The 21,128-nt window shown below is 41.5% G+C and overlaps 1 protein-coding gene across 1 annotated transcript in view; it reads right to left on the reverse strand.

The window, feature by feature from the left end:
• Window positions 1-16,789: 16,789 nt before the first annotated feature.
• The window catches only part of UBLCP1 (ubiquitin like domain containing CTD phosphatase 1), a 50,047-nt gene continuing 45,708 nt past the window's right edge, over window positions 16,790-21,128 (reverse strand). The window contains exons 10-11 of the mRNA XM_070738983.1: window positions 18,560-18,687; window positions 16,790-17,693 (exon numbers count right to left, since the gene is read on the reverse strand). Coding sequence (XP_070595084.1) covers window positions 17,666-17,693; window positions 18,560-18,687 — 156 coding nt within the window. The 3' untranslated portion in view covers window positions 16,790-17,665. The remainder of the gene's footprint in view (window positions 17,694-18,559; window positions 18,688-21,128) is intronic.

Below are 21,128 nucleotides of genomic sequence, written 5' to 3' on the forward strand. Positions count from 1 at the left end.
ATACATTTAGCACCTGATTATAAGAAATATTAGTGTAGCACTTAGCAGATAGTATCTGTTGTGATTCCGTCTGAGGCCCCTCAGGGAACGGCTGACCCTCTGCCGGCTCTCTGCTCAGGGGGGGAGGATGAGGAACAGGAGGGAGACGAGGAGGAGGAATCTCAGCCCGAGGAGGAGCTCTCCCCAGCAAGCAGCCTGGATTCTTTAGATGACCAGGCACAAGGAATAATAGTTTTTCGGCAGAGAAGGGCAACCCAACGAAGGGGACAATTAGCCAGGTACTTCAAGCACTGAATGGGCAACAGCTGGGTTTGGGTGTGGTGCTCTCCGGAAAGGCTAAAAAGGCAGACCCACCCTTCCTGGTTTGTGGAGAATTATCTTTGGGAGTCGTGAGACCTGGCTGTGATCTTTGGCGTCTTGGAATTCTGGCTTGTGACTTTGAATACTGAAACCTTGAGGGGAAAAGGTGGGTGTGCCAGCAAGAGGTCTGCTGTGAAGGCTCATAGCCTGCCTGTGGGGAAGAACAGGTTTTCCTCTGTGTTTATTTTCAAATTATAAAGTGCTTTTGTTTCTACCAGCGTGTCTGGCTGTTTTTTCCAGTTGGTGCTGAAGTCTGGGGGCACCCAGACAGAACAGTATCCATCTATCAGAACCAGCTACCTCCCGAGATCCGTACTGACCCCACCCTACTGCTCTTCTGGAAAGCCTTAAAGTCCTGGCTCTGCCAGCCAGGCCTGGGGCCGTCGAGCAACTGATAGATACATCTTTTTGATCTATCCACAAAGAAACATAGAAACATAGAAACATAGAAGACTGACGGCAGAAAAAGACCTCTTGGTCCATCTAGTCTGCCCTTTTACTATTTCCTGTATTTTATCTTAGGATGGATATATGTTTATCCCAGGCATGTTTAAATTCAGTTACTGTGGATTTCCCAACCACGTCTGCTGGAAGTTTGTTCCAAGGATCTACTACTCTTTCAGTAAAATAATATTTTCTCATGTTGCCTTTGATCTTTCCCCCAACTAACTTCAGATTGTGTCCCCTTGTTCTTGTGTTCACTTTCCTGTTAAAAACACTTCCCTCCTGAACCCTATTTAACCCTTTAACATATTTAAATGTTTCGATCATGTCCCCCTTTTCCTTCTGTCTTCCAGACTATACAGATTGAGTTCATTCAGTCTTTCCTGATACGTTTTATACTTAAGACCTTCCACCATTCTTGTAGCCCGTCTTTGGACCCGTTCAATTTTGTCAATATCTTTTTGTAGGTGAGGTCTCCAGAACTGAACACAGTACTCCAAATGGATATGAATGTTTTATAAAAGGGTTTTAAATTGTTTTTCAACTGTTTTTTAGATATCTTTTATTATAAGCCACCCAGAGTCCTTCGGAAGTTGGGTGGCATATTAAACAAACAAGCAAACAAACAAATAATACAATCTGAGTTTCCTAAGATGCAGGAAGGACATTCTTTGTTATACCTTTTTAATGATGGTTCTAATCTTAGATATCCATTTCAAATTCTGGGAGATTATGGAACCCAGAAACCTGAAGGTCTCCACTGTTGATACTTTATTTTATTTTATTTTATTTTACTTATTTATTTTGTCAAGCATATATAAGATAACAGATAAAAGTATAAACATAATTATGAATACATGAAATGTATAAAATGTATAATTTCCTTTTGTATATTTTGTATGTATAGATAAATGTATACAGTAATACCTCATCTTACAAACTTAATTGGTTCCAGGACAAGGTTCGTAAGGTGTAAAGTTTGTAAGATGAAACAATGTTTCCATAGGAGTCAATGGGAAAGCAAATGATGTGTGCAAGCCCAAAACTCACCCCTTTTGCCCATTACTGCCATCATTCGGATCCTTGTTCAGGGGCGGGGGGCGGCGGGATGTGTGTGGAGGTGACATTCCCGGCGCTGCTGCTGCGTCTGAAAGGGAAACCACCACCGCTGCCACTATCCTCTTGTCCTGGCAAGAGGGATGGAATCCGCTGGGACGTGGCAGCCCCACCCTTTGGGAGGGCGGGGCTGGAGCAGAGGGGTGGCTGCGAAGGGGCTGGCTCGGTGAAAGCGCTCCCAGTGAAGGGGCTGTGAGAGGGTTTTCTCCGAGCGCTTCGGGAATACCTGCCCCGCCCCTCTCGCAGTCCCTTTGCTGGGAGCACTTTTGCTCTCGTATTGCGCATGCGCTCTTTGACTGCCGCAGGGATTTCCCTGCCTTGTGATGTCACCGCCGGGATTTTCCATTTGATTACCTCTCCCACCGGGATCCCACATTCGGAGAAAGCGCTCTCGCAGTCACTTTGCTGGGAGTGCTTTCTCCGAGTGCTTCCAGAACACTTGCCCTGCCCCTCTCACAGCCCCTTCACTGGGAATGCTTTTGTCCAGGGCTATCAGCAAAGGGGCTGCAGGAGAGGTAGGGCAGGCATTCCCAAAGCGCTCAGAGAAACCGCTCTCGCAGCTGCTTCTCTGGGAGTGCTTTCTCTGAGCACTTCCGGAACGCCCACCCCACCTCTCCTGCAGCCCCTTCGCTGACAGCCCTCAATGAAAGTGCTCCCAGTGAAGGGGCTGCGAGAGGGGCAGGATGGACGTTCTGGAAGCGCTTGGAGAAAGCACTCCCAGCAAGGTGACTGCGAGAGCGCTTTCTCTGAATGTGGAATCCTGGCAAGGGATGTAATCCTACAGCCCCTTTGCTGGTAGTGCTTTCGTTCAGGGCTGTCAGTGAAGGGGCTGCAGGAGAGGAAGGGCAGGCGTTCCGGAAGCGCTCGGAGAAAGCGCTCCCAGTGAAGCAGCTGCAAGAGCGATTTCTCTGAGCACTTTGGGAACACCTGCCCTGCCTCTCCTGCAGCCCCTTCGCTGACAGCCCTGGATGAAAGCACTCCCAGCAAAGGGGCTGTGAGAGGGGCGGGGCAGGCATTCCAGAAGCACTCAGATAAAGAACTCCCAGCGAAGTGGCTGTGAGAGCGCTTTCTCTGAGTACAGAATGCCAGTGGGGGCTGTAATCAAATGGGAAATCCCGGCGGTGACATCGCAAGGCAGGGAAATCCCTGTGGCAGTCAGAGAGTGCACGCGCAGTATGAGAGCGCACATGCAGTAAGAGAGCCCACGTTCCAAGGCTCGGGTTCGCAAAACAAAAATGGTTCTTAAGACAAGGCAAACAAATCGTTAACCTCAGGTTCATATCACGAAAAGTTCATATGAAGGGGTATTCGCAAGACGAAGTATCACTGTATTTTCCTTTTATGTATACTGAGAGCATATGCACCAAAGACAAATCCCTTCCATCTTCAAACTTGGTCCATAATGCCTCCAGGAAGAGGTCTGAATCCATCAACTCCCTGGCATGCTCACTGTGCAGATCGGCCACCCACTCAGCCGCTTCCCCATCTAGCACTGCTGTCACCACAACCATCACCACCCATTGCAAAGGGTACAATTGGGTGTAGATGTCTTGGCTAATGGCCTGGCTAAGGAATAGGGCTACCCAACTAGAGACCCTGCAGAAAGAGGCCTGCAATGGCAGGGGGCATGCTACCTGCTGGGACTACCAATCCAGCAGTCAAGCAGGCCCTGGCTCCACTGGCCATTGGTCCAGAACTGGTGCATGGTGTGCTAGCTTGTTGGGGTCCCAGGTGGAGTCTCTACCCTTGGGTCCCAGTGTCTTCTGTTGTGGAAATACCATATGCAGACCATGCTGGGTGGCCCATTAAGACATCCATGGAATATTTCTGTCCCCAGGGCTCTGTTTTGGCCAGCCCATGGGAGAACCTGGTGGCATGGTCTTTGAGCAACTTTGAGCTAGCCAGATGAAAATGGGTCTCTATGTTGGGTCCTGACCTGCACGTTTGCCATGTTGCCACCTGCTCTGCTTCTGTCTTCCTTGGCTGCCAGGATGGAGTGTCCTGAAAACTGGTCTCCCCAAACTTCTCCTGCAGTACATCCATAGTGCTGCTGCCCAGTGTGGTGGAATAACTCCATTGACTATCTTTTTCCCCTGTTACATGAAAGTCTCAAATGTTCTCACAACTTCTGCAGGTGAACTTCCTCTCACTGGTTGATTACTCTCACCATCAGAAAGTTCCTCCTTATTTCCAGGTATGCCCCTGTCTCCCCATCACTCCACGACCTGCATTGGTTTCTGAACGCAATTCAAAATGTTGGTTATCACTTCTAAAGCCCTACATGGCATCGGACCAGAATATTTATGGGACCACTTTTAGTGACTGGTCAAGTCCCACAGAGTCAACCTTCTCCAGGTCCCGTCAACTAGACAATGTCACCTGGCGGGGCCTAGCGGAAGAGTCTTGTCTGTGGGGACACCGGCTCTCTGGAAACAGCTGCCTCCAGAGATTCGTACTGTCCCCACCTTTCCCGCCTTTTGCAAAAGCTTAAAGACCCACATGTGCCAACAGTAGCCCCTAGCTGATTAATGGAATGTATGTTTGACTGTTTGAATGTGAGTGATTGGTTTTTAAGGAATTGTGGTTCTTAGATTAGATAGTTTAATTTTAAATTTGGATTTAAGACATTTTTTATTGTTCTTTTATATGTTGTAAGCCGCCCCGAATCTTGAAAGAGGGGTGGTATATAAATACAAACAAACAAACAAACGAATTCATATTAAGTTAACCACATTCCTACATTCATATCATCTGCCAGCGCAAGAAGTAGTGCTCAACTGGCAAAGGTGAGTTTTTAGAGCCTTGTGAAAGGCCAGGAGGGTGGGGGAGGTGTGAATCTCTGGAGCGAATTGATTCCAGAGGGCCGGGGCTGCCACAGAGAAGGCTCTGCTGGCATTGCTTAGCCAAGGGGACCTGGAGAAGGCCGACTCTATGGGATCTGACTGGCCGCTGGGATACGTGAGGCAGAAGAGAGTCTCGTAAGTAACCTGGTCCTAAGCATTCAACATTCCTAAGCATGGTCTAACTAAGGTTTCCCCCTCTCTTCTTTTTTCTTGCAGTTTCTGCAATGGGTTTATTTTTGATAGGTTTATTTTTTTATTTATTTTAAATATTCATTCTCTTGCATATCCAGACATAATTAAAATATAGAATTCATAAAATTATAGGAGTTGCAGGAAATAGATATTTTGCAAGTTGAACTTCATACACCTTGAAGTTGCCAAGATTGAGAAATAGCCTCTTGGCTATTTGTAACTCTTTAAAGAATGTTGAAAGGGCCATAGGTATTCTTCTCAGCAACAGCTATTCCATTGTAATAGTAACACAATTTCATTGCTTTGTGGCCAAATTTCAAAATCGGGATCATATCTAGAAACACACGTTGAAGGTTATCATGAGTCTATCTAAGAATTGAATTCTGTGTATTCTTTAATATTTGTTGTTCAGTGAATAATGATATTTTTTCACATTTCCCCTTTGAAGATATAAATGATATTTTTTCACATTTCCACTTTGAAGATATAAATGGTTTTCTTCCTTATGATTTATGAGTGACCAAATGTTTGCTGTTCGCAAAGATTCGCTCAATATTTACTAATAGAAACTAACACAATAACATAGGCAAACTGAAAAGTGCCTATAGGGACTTTCAATGTCAACATTCTCTTATCTTTTTTTGATAAGACTGTGGGTGATATCCTTATATATACGCATAAATGCCCAGCTAGAGTTTAACAGTACCTGTGTCTGCAATAGCTAGAAGCTATTTCGGTGGAAGAACTGTGGTGTGATTTTTCCTCTGCTATCAACATGAAGGTGGCTTTTTGCTTGTTTTTCACCCTGACCCTCTTCTTTTTGTACTCAGGTAAGATGAATAGGGATAGGAATAGGAATAGGAATAGGAATTGGAATTGGAATTGGAATTGGAATTGGAATAGAAAGAATAGTTGGAAGGAAACTTGGAGGTCTTCTAGTCCAACTCCCTACTCTGGCAGAAAACTCTTTACCATTTGAGACAAATGGTTGTCCAACATCTTCTTAAAAACTTCCAGTGTTGGAGCATCCACAACTTCTGGAGGCAAGTTGTTCCACTAATTAATTGTTCTAACTGTCAGGAAATGTCTCCAAATTCTAGGTTGCTTCTCTCCTTGATTAAGGACCTTACAAAAAAATCATTTTCATTTAGATGGTATTTTGAGACTTAGATTGACATTATTCACTCAACTTCACAAAAGTGGGCCTTTTAAAGGCTTCTTTACAGAAATATTGCATTTATGACAGATTTCCAACCCCAAATATTCATATTCTAATATGAATCTTTAGAAATAAAATTGCAGCACTCCATAATCCTGACACCAATAGATGCCAACGCTTAAAGACTAATCAGCTTTGAAGTGTTAAAGACCCAGAAACCATTTCTGATGTTGAATCAAAACCTGGAAGCCAAGCTTTAATCAAGTAAACCTTAACATCCATTATACTTAACCCAACATTATATTTCAACAAAAAGGTTATAAATTTAGATCCACTAAGTTGTTTTGATTGTTTGTTTTTATGTTGTCAGCTGATTAAAGAAATTGATATTTAATTTCATTATGTTCAGGTCAAATATTATTCAATGATAGCTGTGTTGATTTGAATACATTTGCATTTTGATGAGGGGATAGATAGGGAACTCATCAAATCTGCAGATGAAACCAAACTGGCAGGAATAGCCAACACTCCAGAAGATAGCCTCAAAATACAGAAGGATCTTGAAGTATTGTAGGGTTTTCTGTCTAAGCAAGGGATTGAACTAGAAGACCTCCAAGATCCCTCCCAACTCTGTTGTTGTTGTTGTTGTTGTTATCATTATTATATGTATAAGATCAAATCTTCCACTTTTTTTGCAGTGAAAAAAATTACTTAGTTGAAGCTATGGATTTTCTTTATATTGTTTATAGATTGGATCATTTATTTTTGGTTGCTGTTTATAATAGTCGTTTTGTCTCTTTTAATCATCTGAGGTCTTATTATTTAAGCGCAAGAAAACAAGTAAATGAATACACTATTTGCTACCAAGCTAGAGGCCAACCGTTCACTGTGCAAATAAGGAAGTTGTTATTGGAATTTAATGCAGAAGTATATTTCTAAAGCTAAATATTAATCTGAAAAAGTTTTATCATCATAGCACTGTGCATTCCATACATAAAGCACTGTCATAGAAGAGTTATTCGATCCCTCCTCTGGTAGTAGAATCTGTGGGTCAGAAAGTGGTAGCAGGTATTTCAGAAAAAGCAAACAAGGCAATCATGAGGACAGCAGGGGTTCTGCTTCTCACTCTGATGCTATCCTTTTATATGGATGAGTCCCACATCATAGTTCCTTTCTGAAGAAGCCTCCATCTTAGAAATGGGCATATTCCATCACACATTCCTCAGAAAAAGAGATGTTCAGGCATTTTAAAAGCTTCTGCAATCAGAAACAATCCAGATGAGGTATGAAAATCCCCATGTAATAAGGTAAATCTATGGGTAAAAGCTTCCATATCACAGTAAGTGTTTATCATGTACACTTTATTCATGGCTCATGTTAAGATGCAGAAATTTCATGAAGTTTCAAAACCTCCATTTAGTTTAGATATCTATGGAAGGAAGCTTGAAGATCATAAGATAATTGTATATAATTGTGATTCAGTAATATTAATTATAATGTCCACATGTTGGTATCTGAATATAGGTTTCTTTTGAGAAAATAAAGGAGAATGTGAAATTAAACACATTCATGTTTATATAAGTGAAGAAATGTTATTCAATCAGCCATTTTTCAATGAATTTAATGCTTTTATATTACTGTTGTTTGGTTCTAGATTCTGTTGCTGAAGCAATGGAAGACGTAAGTGCAAAGTCTTTTAAATACATTATTAAATCCATATTATTATAGTTGAAAATTAAGATCAGTGCTTTTTACAGAACAAAGAAAAATAAATAAGCAAATCTAGGTATGAAAATTAATTGCAATGTTTATTTTGACAAATTTACATGGTGCAGATGTAAACCCTAATTCTAATGGTGTTCAGTTTCTAAGATGAGAAATGGCTTGGCTATTAAATGATGCACTGTCAGGAAAAAAACATGGTTCAAAGTCCAAATTACTATAATTTTGCCAGAGAGATATAGGAAGGATTATTACTATTGCTGAAAACAATCACATATATTCATCAATTTATTTATAATTAATTTGATTCCTGGGGAGCAAAATTTCCTTAAAATAACAAACTGATCAGAGTAATTGAATTTAAAAGGGACTGCAAAAAAAAGATGCACTGGAATATAAAACACACCTTAGTTTTGGGGGAGGAAAATAGGGAAAAAATAATCTGCCTACCAGGTATTCATCTGGCTTGTCTTTAGTCTGGTCAGCTTCAGCACATTAGTTTGCTGGTTTTGAGCCCATGGGCTTACTTTTTATCCCCTGGCTGGGGATAAAAACAGTTTCTAAAACGCTTTACTTTTCTCTCTCTTCAGAGAGAAACAATGAAAAAATCAGGCAAAGAAAAAATCATTTTGCTAGCAAAGCACCAAAATTACTTCACTCATTAACACCTTGTTAAAGGTGAAAAAAAGGGGGATGATCACTTGCTAGCAAAGCAAGGAAGATTGCTTCACCTTGTTAGGGCAGAAAAAAAAGGCTCAGCTGATTGTCGGAGGGAGCAAAATAAAGAAGCAGGCAAAGGGAAGATCGCTAAGCTAGCAAAGTCCAAAAGATCATGTTAGCACCTTGTTAGGGTTAAAAAAAAAGCTTAGTAAAAGCTATATTCGGAGTATAAGACACACCCATATTTTCAGCCTCTTTGGGGGGGGGGAGATGTATCTCATACTCTGAAAAATATGGTAACTTACTATTAATGCAATTCAGTTTAATAAGATACAGTTCTATCTAAGAAGTCCCAAAGGTGCTTTTTCAAAAAGGCAACTGGACTTCCTTGTTTCTTTCTTTGAAAACATTCTGCTTCTCATCCAAGAAGCTTCTTCAGTTCTTGGAATAGAAGCAAAATGTTTCCAGAGGAAAAAAGAAAACAAAAAGCTTTTGGACAATCTTGGCCTGCATGATGGAGGATCTCCATAAGCCTCTCTTAACATCCTCCCCCCCAAGGGATAAGACCCTTTATCCTTATGAGGCAGCGTCCTCCAAAAAAGGAACATTTGTGCTGATGGAACAAGTAAATCCAACCACCATATTTCTACACAATTAATTTTATAACAATTAACCGTTTATTATTTCAATCCTAAATTTTGAAAAAAAATGTTGCTTTCTGCAGATTCAATGTGGTGAGGAGATACAAGATTTCTGTACTTTGGAACTTATCCCACACTGTGGTTCTGATGGTACAACTTATGCCAACCGGTGCATGTTCTGCAATGCAGTTGTGTAAGTATAACTTTTCATGTTTTGGAAATTGAAAAATAAATGATGTCCAGAACCATAGTGTACTTTGCTCTCAGCATGTAGAGGATTTAAGATTCTTATATTTGATCTCATCTTGCTTCCTGACTAAGGATTTTCTAACATAAGTGAATATTAGAAATTGGAGAAAGAGGCTGTTTTGTCAAATGAAGTGGTCAACAGAAGATGCTGAGTTCATCAATTTCAATAAACCTTACACAGGGCCGCCGATAGACGGGTATTACTGGGAGTGGCGTCACGGGCCCGGGCGGGGCCCGGCGCCCGCCAAAAACTCCCCAACCCCGATTGAGATAAACTCTGCCACTGCGGAGCTTCTCCGACCGCGGCCCGCACCAAGACAACAAAAGAGCCAGGGCTTGCACGACCGGTGAGGGGGGGACTCCCTTCCGAAGCTCCCAGGGGATCCCCTTCCCTCCCACGTCCGGGAGGGGAACGAAGAAGGGGGAAGTGAAGAGAGAAGGCTGGCAGGCGCCGGTTTTTGTATGACCCGAACGAGTCGCCTCTCTCGCTCTCTCTCCGTCTCTCCCCGCCCGGCCGCAGACAAAGGAGCCGCTCGGCGCCATCCTGCAAGGCGCAGGGAAGGTGGAAAGGGTGGGAGGTGGTCAGATATCTCCCCCCAGGGCAGGGGAGGGAAAGTGGGGGCGAGGCAAGAGAGAGGGGGGAGGCTGGAAGGAGGGGAGAAAGCGGGGAGGCTTGGCCGCCGGGTAGCTGAAAAGGAAGAAGCTGGTTTTGGAGCTGCCCCCTTAAAACACGAAGCGCGGAGCCGGTGCGGGCACCATGGCTCCGTCTTGCAGGAGGTGGCTCGCCAACGAGGGAAGCAAGCATCTGCTCGAGATGGCCAGCAATGCTGCTGATAGCAACCACCCGATTGCTGGGAAGGCGTCTCAAAAGCCTCCTCAGGGGGTTTAAAGCAGGGGCTGGAAGATTGCCCCCCCCCCGGCATTTTGAAAGGGAGAATCCAGCAGTCAAAAGAGATGAGAGCTGATCATTGTGAGTGCTGAGACAGAGTTGTAAAACTTCGGAGAGATGGGTGGGGGTTTGGTAGAGGGAGGACGAAGCTTCGGAGAGGGAGGATGAAAAGGCAGGAGAGGCTGGAGTCGAGTGCCTGGCAGCACGTCTCTTCCCCACCCCGTTTCCCTCCAACACGACCGACCGGGTCCCCCCCCCCCCCGGTTTTGGAGCCATTGGGATCTGTTCCGGGATGATCCTTCCTTTATTTCTTTATTGGCCAAGTATGATTGGATACACAAGGGAGGAGAGATAAACATATGAGAGAGTGAAGGGGAGACAGAGGGAGAGGATGCAGGAATGAAGAGACCTGGAAGGAGAGAATGAGAGAGAAAGAAAAGAGAGAAATGGAGGAAGAAGGAAGAATGAAATGAATGGAGGGAAAGAGGGTGGAAGGACCTTAGGGGGGTAATTTCTTTCTCTCTCAACATTCAAATAATACAATGCACCATCTAATTTTCCACGAATAAAATGCTGTATTTTCTTAGTAACTAATATCAATCATCCCAAAAGTTGCAAAAGGTTTTTTTCTAATTTTGTCATCCAGTTACATACATTTTCTTTTAGTTAAATTCCCTCCTTAATGTTCCTTCAAAAAATATTTCTAACTTATTAACCAGTATGCCAAAGTGCTAAATTCAATTCCATTTATACATTAATCCAAATCAGTATCACCTACTGCATATCGTATTATAATCAATACTTCTAACTTTATTAAAACAGATCAGCAATTCCTAAATTCATATATCTAAATAGAAAAATAGAAGTTAAAAAAGAGCAAATAAAACAATACTCTAAGCTTAATCAACCCTTCTCAAACTCCAATTTCTTCAATCTGAGCAGAACTTTAAACCAAACCCTTTTTTTAAATTTTTTGTATCCCCTTTTAATCCCCTTTTCCATTTTATTCTTTCTATTCTTCCTTCTAGGAAGAAAGGATTTTGTTAGAAAAATAAAGGGGTTATTGGATCAAACTTTGGACACTTGACAAGTTAGTTATGATGGTGGCCATGTCCCAGGGTTATGTGAACATCTTTTGGGATGTTCAAGCAGCTGCAAGGATTCACTTAATGACTGTGGCAAGAAAGGTGGTAAAGTGAGGCAGAACTCATTTAATAACTGTCTTACTCAGGAGATAGAAACATTGGCCTCATTGGTTCATTTACTGATGGTTCAAAGTCGCAACGGCCCTGAATAAAGTGACATGGCCCTTTTTAACACTTAGCACCTTCGCAGCAGCCCGATGATCGGAGGATCAAAACTTTGCTGCCGTTTCATTTTTAAGACCGTTGCTGTGTGTCCTGAGGTCACGTGACCCCCTTTTGTTTCTAACTGATCCACACCCAGGCATGGAAATGTGCCGCTCAGACATTATACTTTTCTGCTCACAACGAAAAAAAATTAGAGGGAACACTGCTTGAAGATATCTGGCTGGGGAATTCTGGGAGTTGAAGTCCAGATATCTTCAGGTTGCCAAGGTTGGGAAACACTGGCCTATGGGACCGCCTCACTTGGTGTAAAGCGGGAAATGATCCCCGGGGGATGGAGTGGCTCGGTGACTTAAAGTAGTTTTAAAATGGCGGGGGGCCCAGACACTTAGGCTGTATGGGACCCCAAAATTCCTGATGGCGGCCCTGACCTTACATTGGGAGTTAATGCTTCTTGTGCTTTTCCTCTTTTTATTCATTTAATAATAAGTAATTTTACATCTTCTGAATTTTCACATCTCCCTTTGCTTTTGCCTTACCAGAAAGAGTCGTGGAGCCCTGAAACTAAAGCACCATGGACCATGTGAGGAAGCTAACGCATAACCACTCTACTAAAAAGATCAACTACCCTCCCAAATGTCTTGGTCTCTTGCTCATCCACCACCATAAAGAATGCTATCTTTCTTTGCTTATTCTCTAATTTTTCTGAATATTTCTTATAATGTGTAACATTATAATTGTTCAGTAAACAAGTAATCAACACTATCTGACTTTTTTTTTAAATTTCTTCATTCAGTGTATATCATATAGATATAGCAGTTCTATAACTTCTGGGGTGGCGCAGTGATTAGAGTGCAGCACTGCAGGCTACTTCAGCTAACTGCTAGATGTAGTTCAGCAGTTCAAATCTCACCACCGGCTCAAGGTTGACTCAGCCTTCCATCCTTCTGAGGTGGGTAAAATGAGGACCCGGATGGTTGGGGGCAATATGCTGATGCTGTAAACCTCTTAGAGAGGGCTGTAAAAGCACTATGAAGTGGTATATAAGTCTAAAGGCTATTGCTATATACCGTGTTTCCCCTAAAATAAGACCTGGTCTTATTTGGAGCAGGCACCAAATCAAGTACTAGGGCTTATTTCGGGGAAAACGTGATTTTAGGGTGATCAGCCCAGCTGGGCGCACTCACAAGAGGTGGCAAGCATGGGGACCAATGATATCCAGAAGCAGCTGCAGCACTCCAGTCCCTTGGTCAACATTCTGGGATTGTGCAGCCCACACAACGCAAGTAAGTTGATTCCCTGTCCAAGCAGAAGATGGAGACAGAGGCATGGGGTAGAAGGCAGATGATCCTGATGCATCACGTGGGCCACAGGCGATACAAAGATGAGCCTCCCATGGCTGGCCACTCGCCAATTCTTGGCTTTCCGATGGCCTTTGTGGCACATCCAGATCGCCTGCCTTCCTCCTCCCCCCACCATACATACTTCTGCCTCCGTATGCTGCTGGTGCTGCTGCATGAAGATGAGCCTCCTGCAGCTGCCTGCAACTCCAGCCCAATGACTCTTGGGTTTCTGGTAGATCACCCTCCTGCCTCTGCCTCGATAAGGTAATCAACTCACCTGCACTGCACAGGCTGTGGCTGCTGTCAGACACCATCAGCCCACGTACACTCATCCTCTCCTGCGCTGGCCATCCCCACCCCCATTGCCTAGGGCTTATTTTTTGGGGTGGGGGCAGGTAGGGCTTACATTAGGTGCACACTTAAAAATCAGACTAGGGTTTACTTTTGGGGTACATGTTATTTTCAGGGGAACCCAGTAATATATGCCTGCAATTTAGTTTATGTAAACATATACATTTACTAAATACTTTAAAAATTACACTTCGTTTATCAATAATTTTAATATGCGCCTTTTCCTTCTTTTAGATACTGAACATGTAGATAGTGATTAAGTAAAGTTCATGCTGAACTACTTGATACTTTGTGGCTCCCTCACCTAAGGAATGGAGATGAACACTGGCCCCTAGAATCAGAAATGACTGGATATGGGAAACCTTTATCTGTACTTTTATATATTTAATCAAGGTAAAGGTAAAGGTTTCCCCTATCCAGTCATTTCCAACTCTAGGGGGCAGTGCTACCATTGTCCATACACACACTAGATTTTAGGCATACCATATCTGAGCTGCTGGGGGATGAATGCACAGGTCCAAAAAATAAAACAAATCCAACCCCCCCGAAAACAAGGTGGTGATGTATATGCAGTGCCAGAAACTCAGCTTCTGTGCATTCTCAGAAGAAAAATAAAATAAAATCCCCCTTCCAATTTTTTTTTAAAAAAATGGTGGCACTGACTGAACTGGTTCTGTGACGTCATCATGACGTCATGAGCGTGTCACTACCAGTTCGAGCGAACCGATCCAAACCAGGAGGAATCCACCTCTGCATCCCTGCAACTGTTAAGTTAAGTTGAGCAAACAACTTAAGACAAGCATCTAAAGTCAAATAAATTATCCCCAGTTAGGGAGAGTCTCCATCCTACAGCAATACAATGATCCATTTTTAAAATTTATTAAAATACTGTAATGACAATACCAGCTGCAAACATTAAATCAACCAAATCAAGAGTTGGGTTGTATTACTCCTTACTGCATGTGGGAAAAGTGAGAATGTTTATAGGCTACTGCATTGTATAAAAAAAGACGGCACATCTGAGGCATAGTGAGACTCACACACAGTGATCTGTCCTCTTACTTTCTACATGAACAAAAACAATTTTGAATACCAGCCATAAATTCCATCAATATCTACTATGTCCACATGTTTTTCCTCAGTAACAGATGTTATTTTCTGTGAGAATGGCTTTTTTCCAAACAGGAAATATTAATAAAAGACAGGTTGTTGAATTAAGAGGCTCCCCTGGTGCATCACATTACCTTCCCTCCCCATCTTTTAACTATATTTTATCTTGATTGGGATCTTTATTTTTATTCTTTTAAAGATATTTGTTGGGATTTTAATGTTTTAATGCTGGAAGCTGCCCAGACTCACTTGCTATGAGATGGGAAGCAAATAAATCCAATAATTAAATAAATACACAACAAACAATCCAATTTTCTGTATGGGACAGATGAATCGGCTTTCAAACAATGGAACTTCAAGAGATATCTAGGCAATTGATCAAAGCAACACATCCAAAGCAACTGCTACCATTCTAGGATATTCTGCAAATACATAGAAAAAGTACATTATAAACTGCTCAAAATAAAAAAGGGAACACTTAAACAACACAATACAACTCCAAATAAATCAAACGTCTGTGAAATCAAATGTCCACTTATGAAGCAACACTGATTGACAATTTCACATGCTGTTGTGCACATTCAACTTTGTACAGAACAAAGTATTCAATGAGAATATTTCGTTCATTCAGATCTAGGATGTATTATTTGAGTGTTCCCTTTATTTTTTGGAGCAGTATAGTTTTGTATTAACGGAAGTTAATTTGGATAAGTCATGTCCATTAGTTAAATAATTTCATTCATAGTACAGAATACAGAAAAGATCACATCTATTTTCTATGGATATATATCTAAAAGAATTAAACCACTTTAGGATTGGCAATGCTAATCACAAACAGTATTGCTCATCATGGTTATGGAAAGTCCTGTGCATTTTGATATGGGATTATAGATACTGTAAATTCTTTGAATTTCTACATAGCGTCTTCACAATTAACTGAGGGGTTTTTTTTCAATCTTTGTTGATGTATGATAAATATCAAGCTATATTTTTCATTGGCTGTATTAAATGATGCATTGGCTTACTCTCTTCTGAATAGAGAACTTGACTGGGAATGTAGTATTGCAAATTACTACACAAATTCGCCAACTTTTTAGATAAAACTGAGGGCAAACTAACACAAGCTTCAGAGGATAAAAGAACGCTTACAGGTCTCTACAAACTTCCCCAAATCTGTGCCTTCTAGTTGAATTGGATTCTAATTCACAGTTGCTGAGAATACTACAAGTTATAGTCCTATGAAGCCAAACATCCAACATTGCATTACAACGGTTTGAGTGACTCAATGTCAGCTTTTTTTTGACAGCTGGAGTATTGTTTAACCACTAACAATTTGCTGGTTGGTGAGAATTCATGGAAAAACAAGTTGAACAAGTTTTGGAAAAGCTGATAACTAATTAGAAACTAGTGTTTTAAAAAATATAGGATGCTTTGCAATACATTTTGAAGAGAAGAAAAATTAAGTGTGCATGGGAAATGTGGCATCTGTTGGAAAAGCATACCAAGCCACTCCTAAAGTATCTTTTCAAGGACTTGATAAACCATAAAACCTGTTCCACTCACCAATAAAACAGCTGGGAGGTTAAAGAACATTGATAATGCTGGAAGATACTGGAAGCAAGCAAGGACTCTAATAAACAAAGTCAATATGTTATAAAGTTTATGTGTTTTAAGCTCATAAAAGTAACCAAGCTTATAAATATTATCTTTGTTTTCTCAATGTATCATTGTTTTTATAGTTCCAACCTCTTTACTTCACAGAATCAGGCCCTCTCATGATCAAACATATTCCAATTTGCATAACACTATATACATGGATTGCATGCAGTGGTGGGCTACGAGCCGGAATGCTAAATTGCACTCACTGCCGCAGTTCGTAAGTTCTTGCGGGACAAGCGCAATTTTGCTGCTGCACCTGTAGAGGTAGCAAAATTGTGCCCGTGTTTCGGCGAGGTTTTACCTGCGGCTCCATGCGTGATTTTGCTATCTCCACAGGTGCAGCAGCAAAATCGCGCTGGTCCCGCAAGAACTTACAAGCCATGGCGGCGAGCGCAATTCAGCATTCCGGCTCGTAGCCCACCGCTGGCTGCATGTCTGCCCTAGAGGTTTTACTTCTGCTGATCTCAAGAAACAATCCGTGTTTCAATAGAATTGTTAGCTAAACTCCAGTTCTGATTTTCTGGCAAAAACATAGCTCAGTGGCAAAGCAATCCAACAGAAAACACATCTAAGCATTCGAGTCTCTGAACAATCGCTGCATATGGGATTCATATCTCCATCAAGAGTTTCTTAGATTAAAGCAAGAACATCTCGCAAAGCCTGCTACAGGCTATTAAAATCAATTATTATCTACATCCTTAAAACTGAATTTCTCTAATAAAATTAAGAATGACAGTACACCAATTTTAAGAAATGCATTTATTATCATTTTTCATATTAGCATGCCTGTTCTACTTTCTTCAGAACTATTTTGTTATCTTAATTTGAAACAGGCAACCTGCTTTTGAACATAAGAACGGCACAGTGAGGGACTATCGGCCGATATTTATCATTATCCCAGAGTGTGGGCCAAAGCAGCACAAATTATGTGATGCTTTAGAACAATTGTTGCTGAATGTTGTCACTGACAGCACTTGTATCCTGAAGATGATTGATTTAGAACATAACAACAAACGTTCATCTTTTAAGAAGTTAATCCTGGTTCTCTTCAGATTTAAATCCTTTCTCTTATTTGAAACATTTTGTATAAAGGATCTTGTCATTCATATCTGCACATGACAGTATATTCCCTCTTGATAGTGCTTTTCTGCACAAAAGGAACACTTAACAAACCATTACATAATCAGACAATTTATAATTCATAAACTTAAATACCATAACATAAAATGTACTAGTTTCTCAAACTGAGAATACAAAAAACTGGCTCCATGGTCAAGATCAGAATTTGGAAATTGATTTACAGTACTGATAGAGTGAATAATTATTTTCTATCCCCCAACCCCCTGAAAAACAGTACAATCTTCAAACTTTTGGCAATACTACAATAGCAGTAAGAAGGAGATTGTTCTACATAGCCTCAGAGATAAGGTTATCTCCAAATTTTCTTTTCCTTTATTTTGTCAGCACTGATCTTCACAAAAGAGACCAGTATAACCCAAAAGGCCAGGTATAAGAGTCACTCAGGTGGATTAAGTCAGTGTCCAGCACTACTTTATTCTAGGTTATTCAAGATCAAAGGATCTCTATCTTCTGTTTGGTTTCAGCATCACAAAATTAAAATTACTGTCCTTGTTTCTTTGAGAGGTACCTGAAAGAAATAAAAACATTGTGTATTTATAACATGAAATATAATTCTCCATTAACATGGTGCACATAATCAGAAACACTGGGCATCAGAAACACTGGGCATTTCAAACAGATACAACTGCTACTGAGCTGATTGATATTCTGGAAACATATACATTGTATTAATGTATGTATTCATTTCAGATTGGTTACCATGTAGCCTTCAGAACCATAATGGGAAGGAAATAGCACATCTCTTGTGAATAATGTTCCTTCGCAGTTTCAGTAAAAAGTTTGGTTTTCACTTGAGTCAACTACAATTTAATCTCAGTGGTGAACAGAATTTGAGAGGTTCCATTTCCTCAACCAAAGCCAACACAGAACAGTAGAGATAACAAATTCCATCAAGGTCATTGGAGACAACCTGGTGATTGGCAGTCTGGCAATGGCAGCTTCATTTCAACCCTCCAATTATGATATTGGCCCTATTTAGACACTCAAAAGTGTATCTGTAGAGAGCTTGCAAGGCAGTGTGTGATGAACACATTTTCCCTCAACCTTCAGGAAGATCTGAAGAGGTGCTGTAAGTATGGTCTACTGCACTGAGGAGCCAGATCCTAGGAAGGACTGAAACTAAATTCAACTCAGCATATCTACAAATTGTTCCATTCAACCAGGGAAAGAAAAAAAAAATGTGGATCTGGTTGCAGAACACATGACTGCCTTTTTTTTTCATTTCCCCAATAATTTGAATGTGAATTCTAAAAAAACAAACATAAGTGCCCTTTACTCCATGGCCAAAGATGCAACTCTTCTAACAATTTTAAGACAACACACATCTCATGACCAATCCTAATTCACTTATATATCAAATTACATAATCTTTACCTTTCCCAGTGTTTGTGGTTCAACTCCAAAAAGTCATCTAATTTTGCTATTTCCTTGAGATACTGAGTAAGTTTTAAAAGCTCTTTATCTTTATCTCTGTTTAAATGTGCCTTCATGAAGGGTTTTATCTGTTGATCAAAAAATAAAATGGGGGTTAATTACATAAAAGTATACTGACATGATGGATGGTCTATTTGCAGCCTAATCTCGTAGATCAGCTTTAGCTAATCGCTGAATTCAGCCATTCTCCACCCTCCCACCTCAGATCACAATGATCTCTTACTCTCACTACAATCAACAAATCCTGATTGTCCTGTGCAAAGGACCTTGGATATACTCCTGTGTACTAGTCATACCCATGCAGCAACTCAAAGATCCAGGCAGATGCATATATTTTTAATAATACTGTACACACACTTAAATTGTTAAGTGTGTTAAATTGTTAAGTGTTCAATTAGCCGTGAGGCAGCAAACTTGAGAGCAAGAGTAATGTCCTTTCACATGGGTATTTGATTGAACCTTTTTAACAAAAACTGTATTTACTTTAAAAAAGGTTTTGCCGCTAGGTTTTGCACCTAAGAGCGCAGAAGCCTGGCATTCTACATTTGAGAACTTACATCAGCTAGATACGTTGAATAACACCCATAATATTCAAACCAGCTAAACTAGTGTAAATAATTGCCTCTATGTATTGGACAGAAAATACAATTACATGACAAATAAAGAAACACAAAACAGGACTGCATGGACTATTGTTCAAATGTAATCACTTGCTGCAAACACATTCCAGAAATAAACTTAGTTTTTAACTTTATCAGCTTTACATTTTGCATCATTCTCACAGAGAACATTGGCTACTCTGACTTGTTGCTAGAGAGTAAGACTGCCCTCCAGTGTACAGTCATCAAATTGTAGCAGAGCTAATTTTCCCCATTATAATAGAAGAGACAACCTGCAAAGACTCCAGGCTGTCACCAAGATAAAGTGCTACGTAACCTCCTCTTTGCTGACGACTGTGCCCTGCATGCTGGATCAGAGCAGAAAATGCAAACCAGTGTGGATAATTTTGCAGCAGCGTGCGACAACTTTGGTCTCCTTATCAACATAAAGAAGACCGAAGTGATGCATCAGCCAGCTCCAAAAGCCAAATACCAAGAGTCCACCATCACAGTAAAGGGACAAAAGATACAAGCAGGGGACCAATTTGCATACCTTGGCAGCACCCTCTCCAGTGCAGTGACAATTGACATTGAGGTCCACTGCAGAATTTCCAAGGCAAGCTCTGCATTTGGCAGACTAATGACCAATGTGTGGAACCGACGTGGAATAAGCCTTGCTACAAAGCTCAAAGTCTACCGAGCAACAGTGCTAACTACCCTGTTATATGCCAGTGAGACTTGGACTGTATACAGGAGATATGCTAGGCAATTGAACCACTTCCATATGACCTGCCTCTGTAGAATTCTAAGGATCCAATGGCAGGATAAGGCGCCTGACACTGAGGTCCTCTCCAGAGCAAGCCTGCCATCAATTCCCACCCTGCTGATGAAAGCCCAGATACGCAGGGCAGGCCAAGTTGCTAGAATGCCAGACCATTGCATCCCTAAACAGCTCCTCTATGGTGAGCTGTCTAAAGGAAAGTGTTTGCATGGATGACAAAGGAAGCGTTGCAAAGACATGTTAAAAGCCTCCTTCAAATCCCTCGATACCAACACCAGCGCCTAGGAAACCATGGCACAAGATTGACCAACATGCTGATCCACCAAGGCTGCCAGACATCTGAGGCCAGAAGAACATTCAGAGCAGTAAGGAAGCAAGTACTCCGCAAAGCCAGGGCTGCAAATGCAAATGCCGTGGCAATGGTGCCCACACGTCTGCCCAACATGTGGCGGAACATTTCGCGCCCATATAGACCTTACCAGCCATCTGCGGACACATCGTGTACAGCCCACAACCCATTAGATGCCAAGGTCCTCCTCGAACATGATGGACGAACATCATTATAATGAGGAAAATAACCTCATGGCAACTTGTTTCAATTTAAATGTTATTATGAAGGGAGTCATATGAATTTCGGGAGAAGGCAGGCATTGGAGCAGAGAAGATGACACAAGATGACCACACTCATTCTACTTGACCACATTGGATGGGCACACCAACAACTGGAGATTGGAAATACTGTACCTCAGCTAGCCTGGCCTTATGTTATGAGAGCCCTGAAGTACCTTGAATTCACCTGGGAGCTGACTGGTAACCAGTATAGCTGGCAAAGCAGTGAGGTCATATGAGCATAATGTGAGAAACCCAAAACTACCTGTGCTGCCATATTCTGGACTAGCCGTAGCTTCTGGATAATCCTCAGGGGCATCTCATACTACCGTGTTTCCCCCAAAATAAGATCCTGTCTTATATATTTGTGAGATGGAACAGAATTGTGTATTTAAAGTACTCGCTCTAAAAGATTATATAAATGCAGGTTTGGCTTTTACATGAACTTGACAGTCTGCAGCTTGGGGTGGATGGGCAGGTAGGAAAATACACTGTGTATGTTTAATTGCAAAGAACAAAA

The sequence above is a fragment of the Erythrolamprus reginae genome, chromosome 2 (assembly GCF_031021105.1).
Source record: "Erythrolamprus reginae isolate rEryReg1 chromosome 2, rEryReg1.hap1, whole genome shotgun sequence".
Classification (NCBI taxonomy): domain Eukaryota; kingdom Metazoa; phylum Chordata; class Lepidosauria; order Squamata; family Dipsadidae; genus Erythrolamprus; species Erythrolamprus reginae.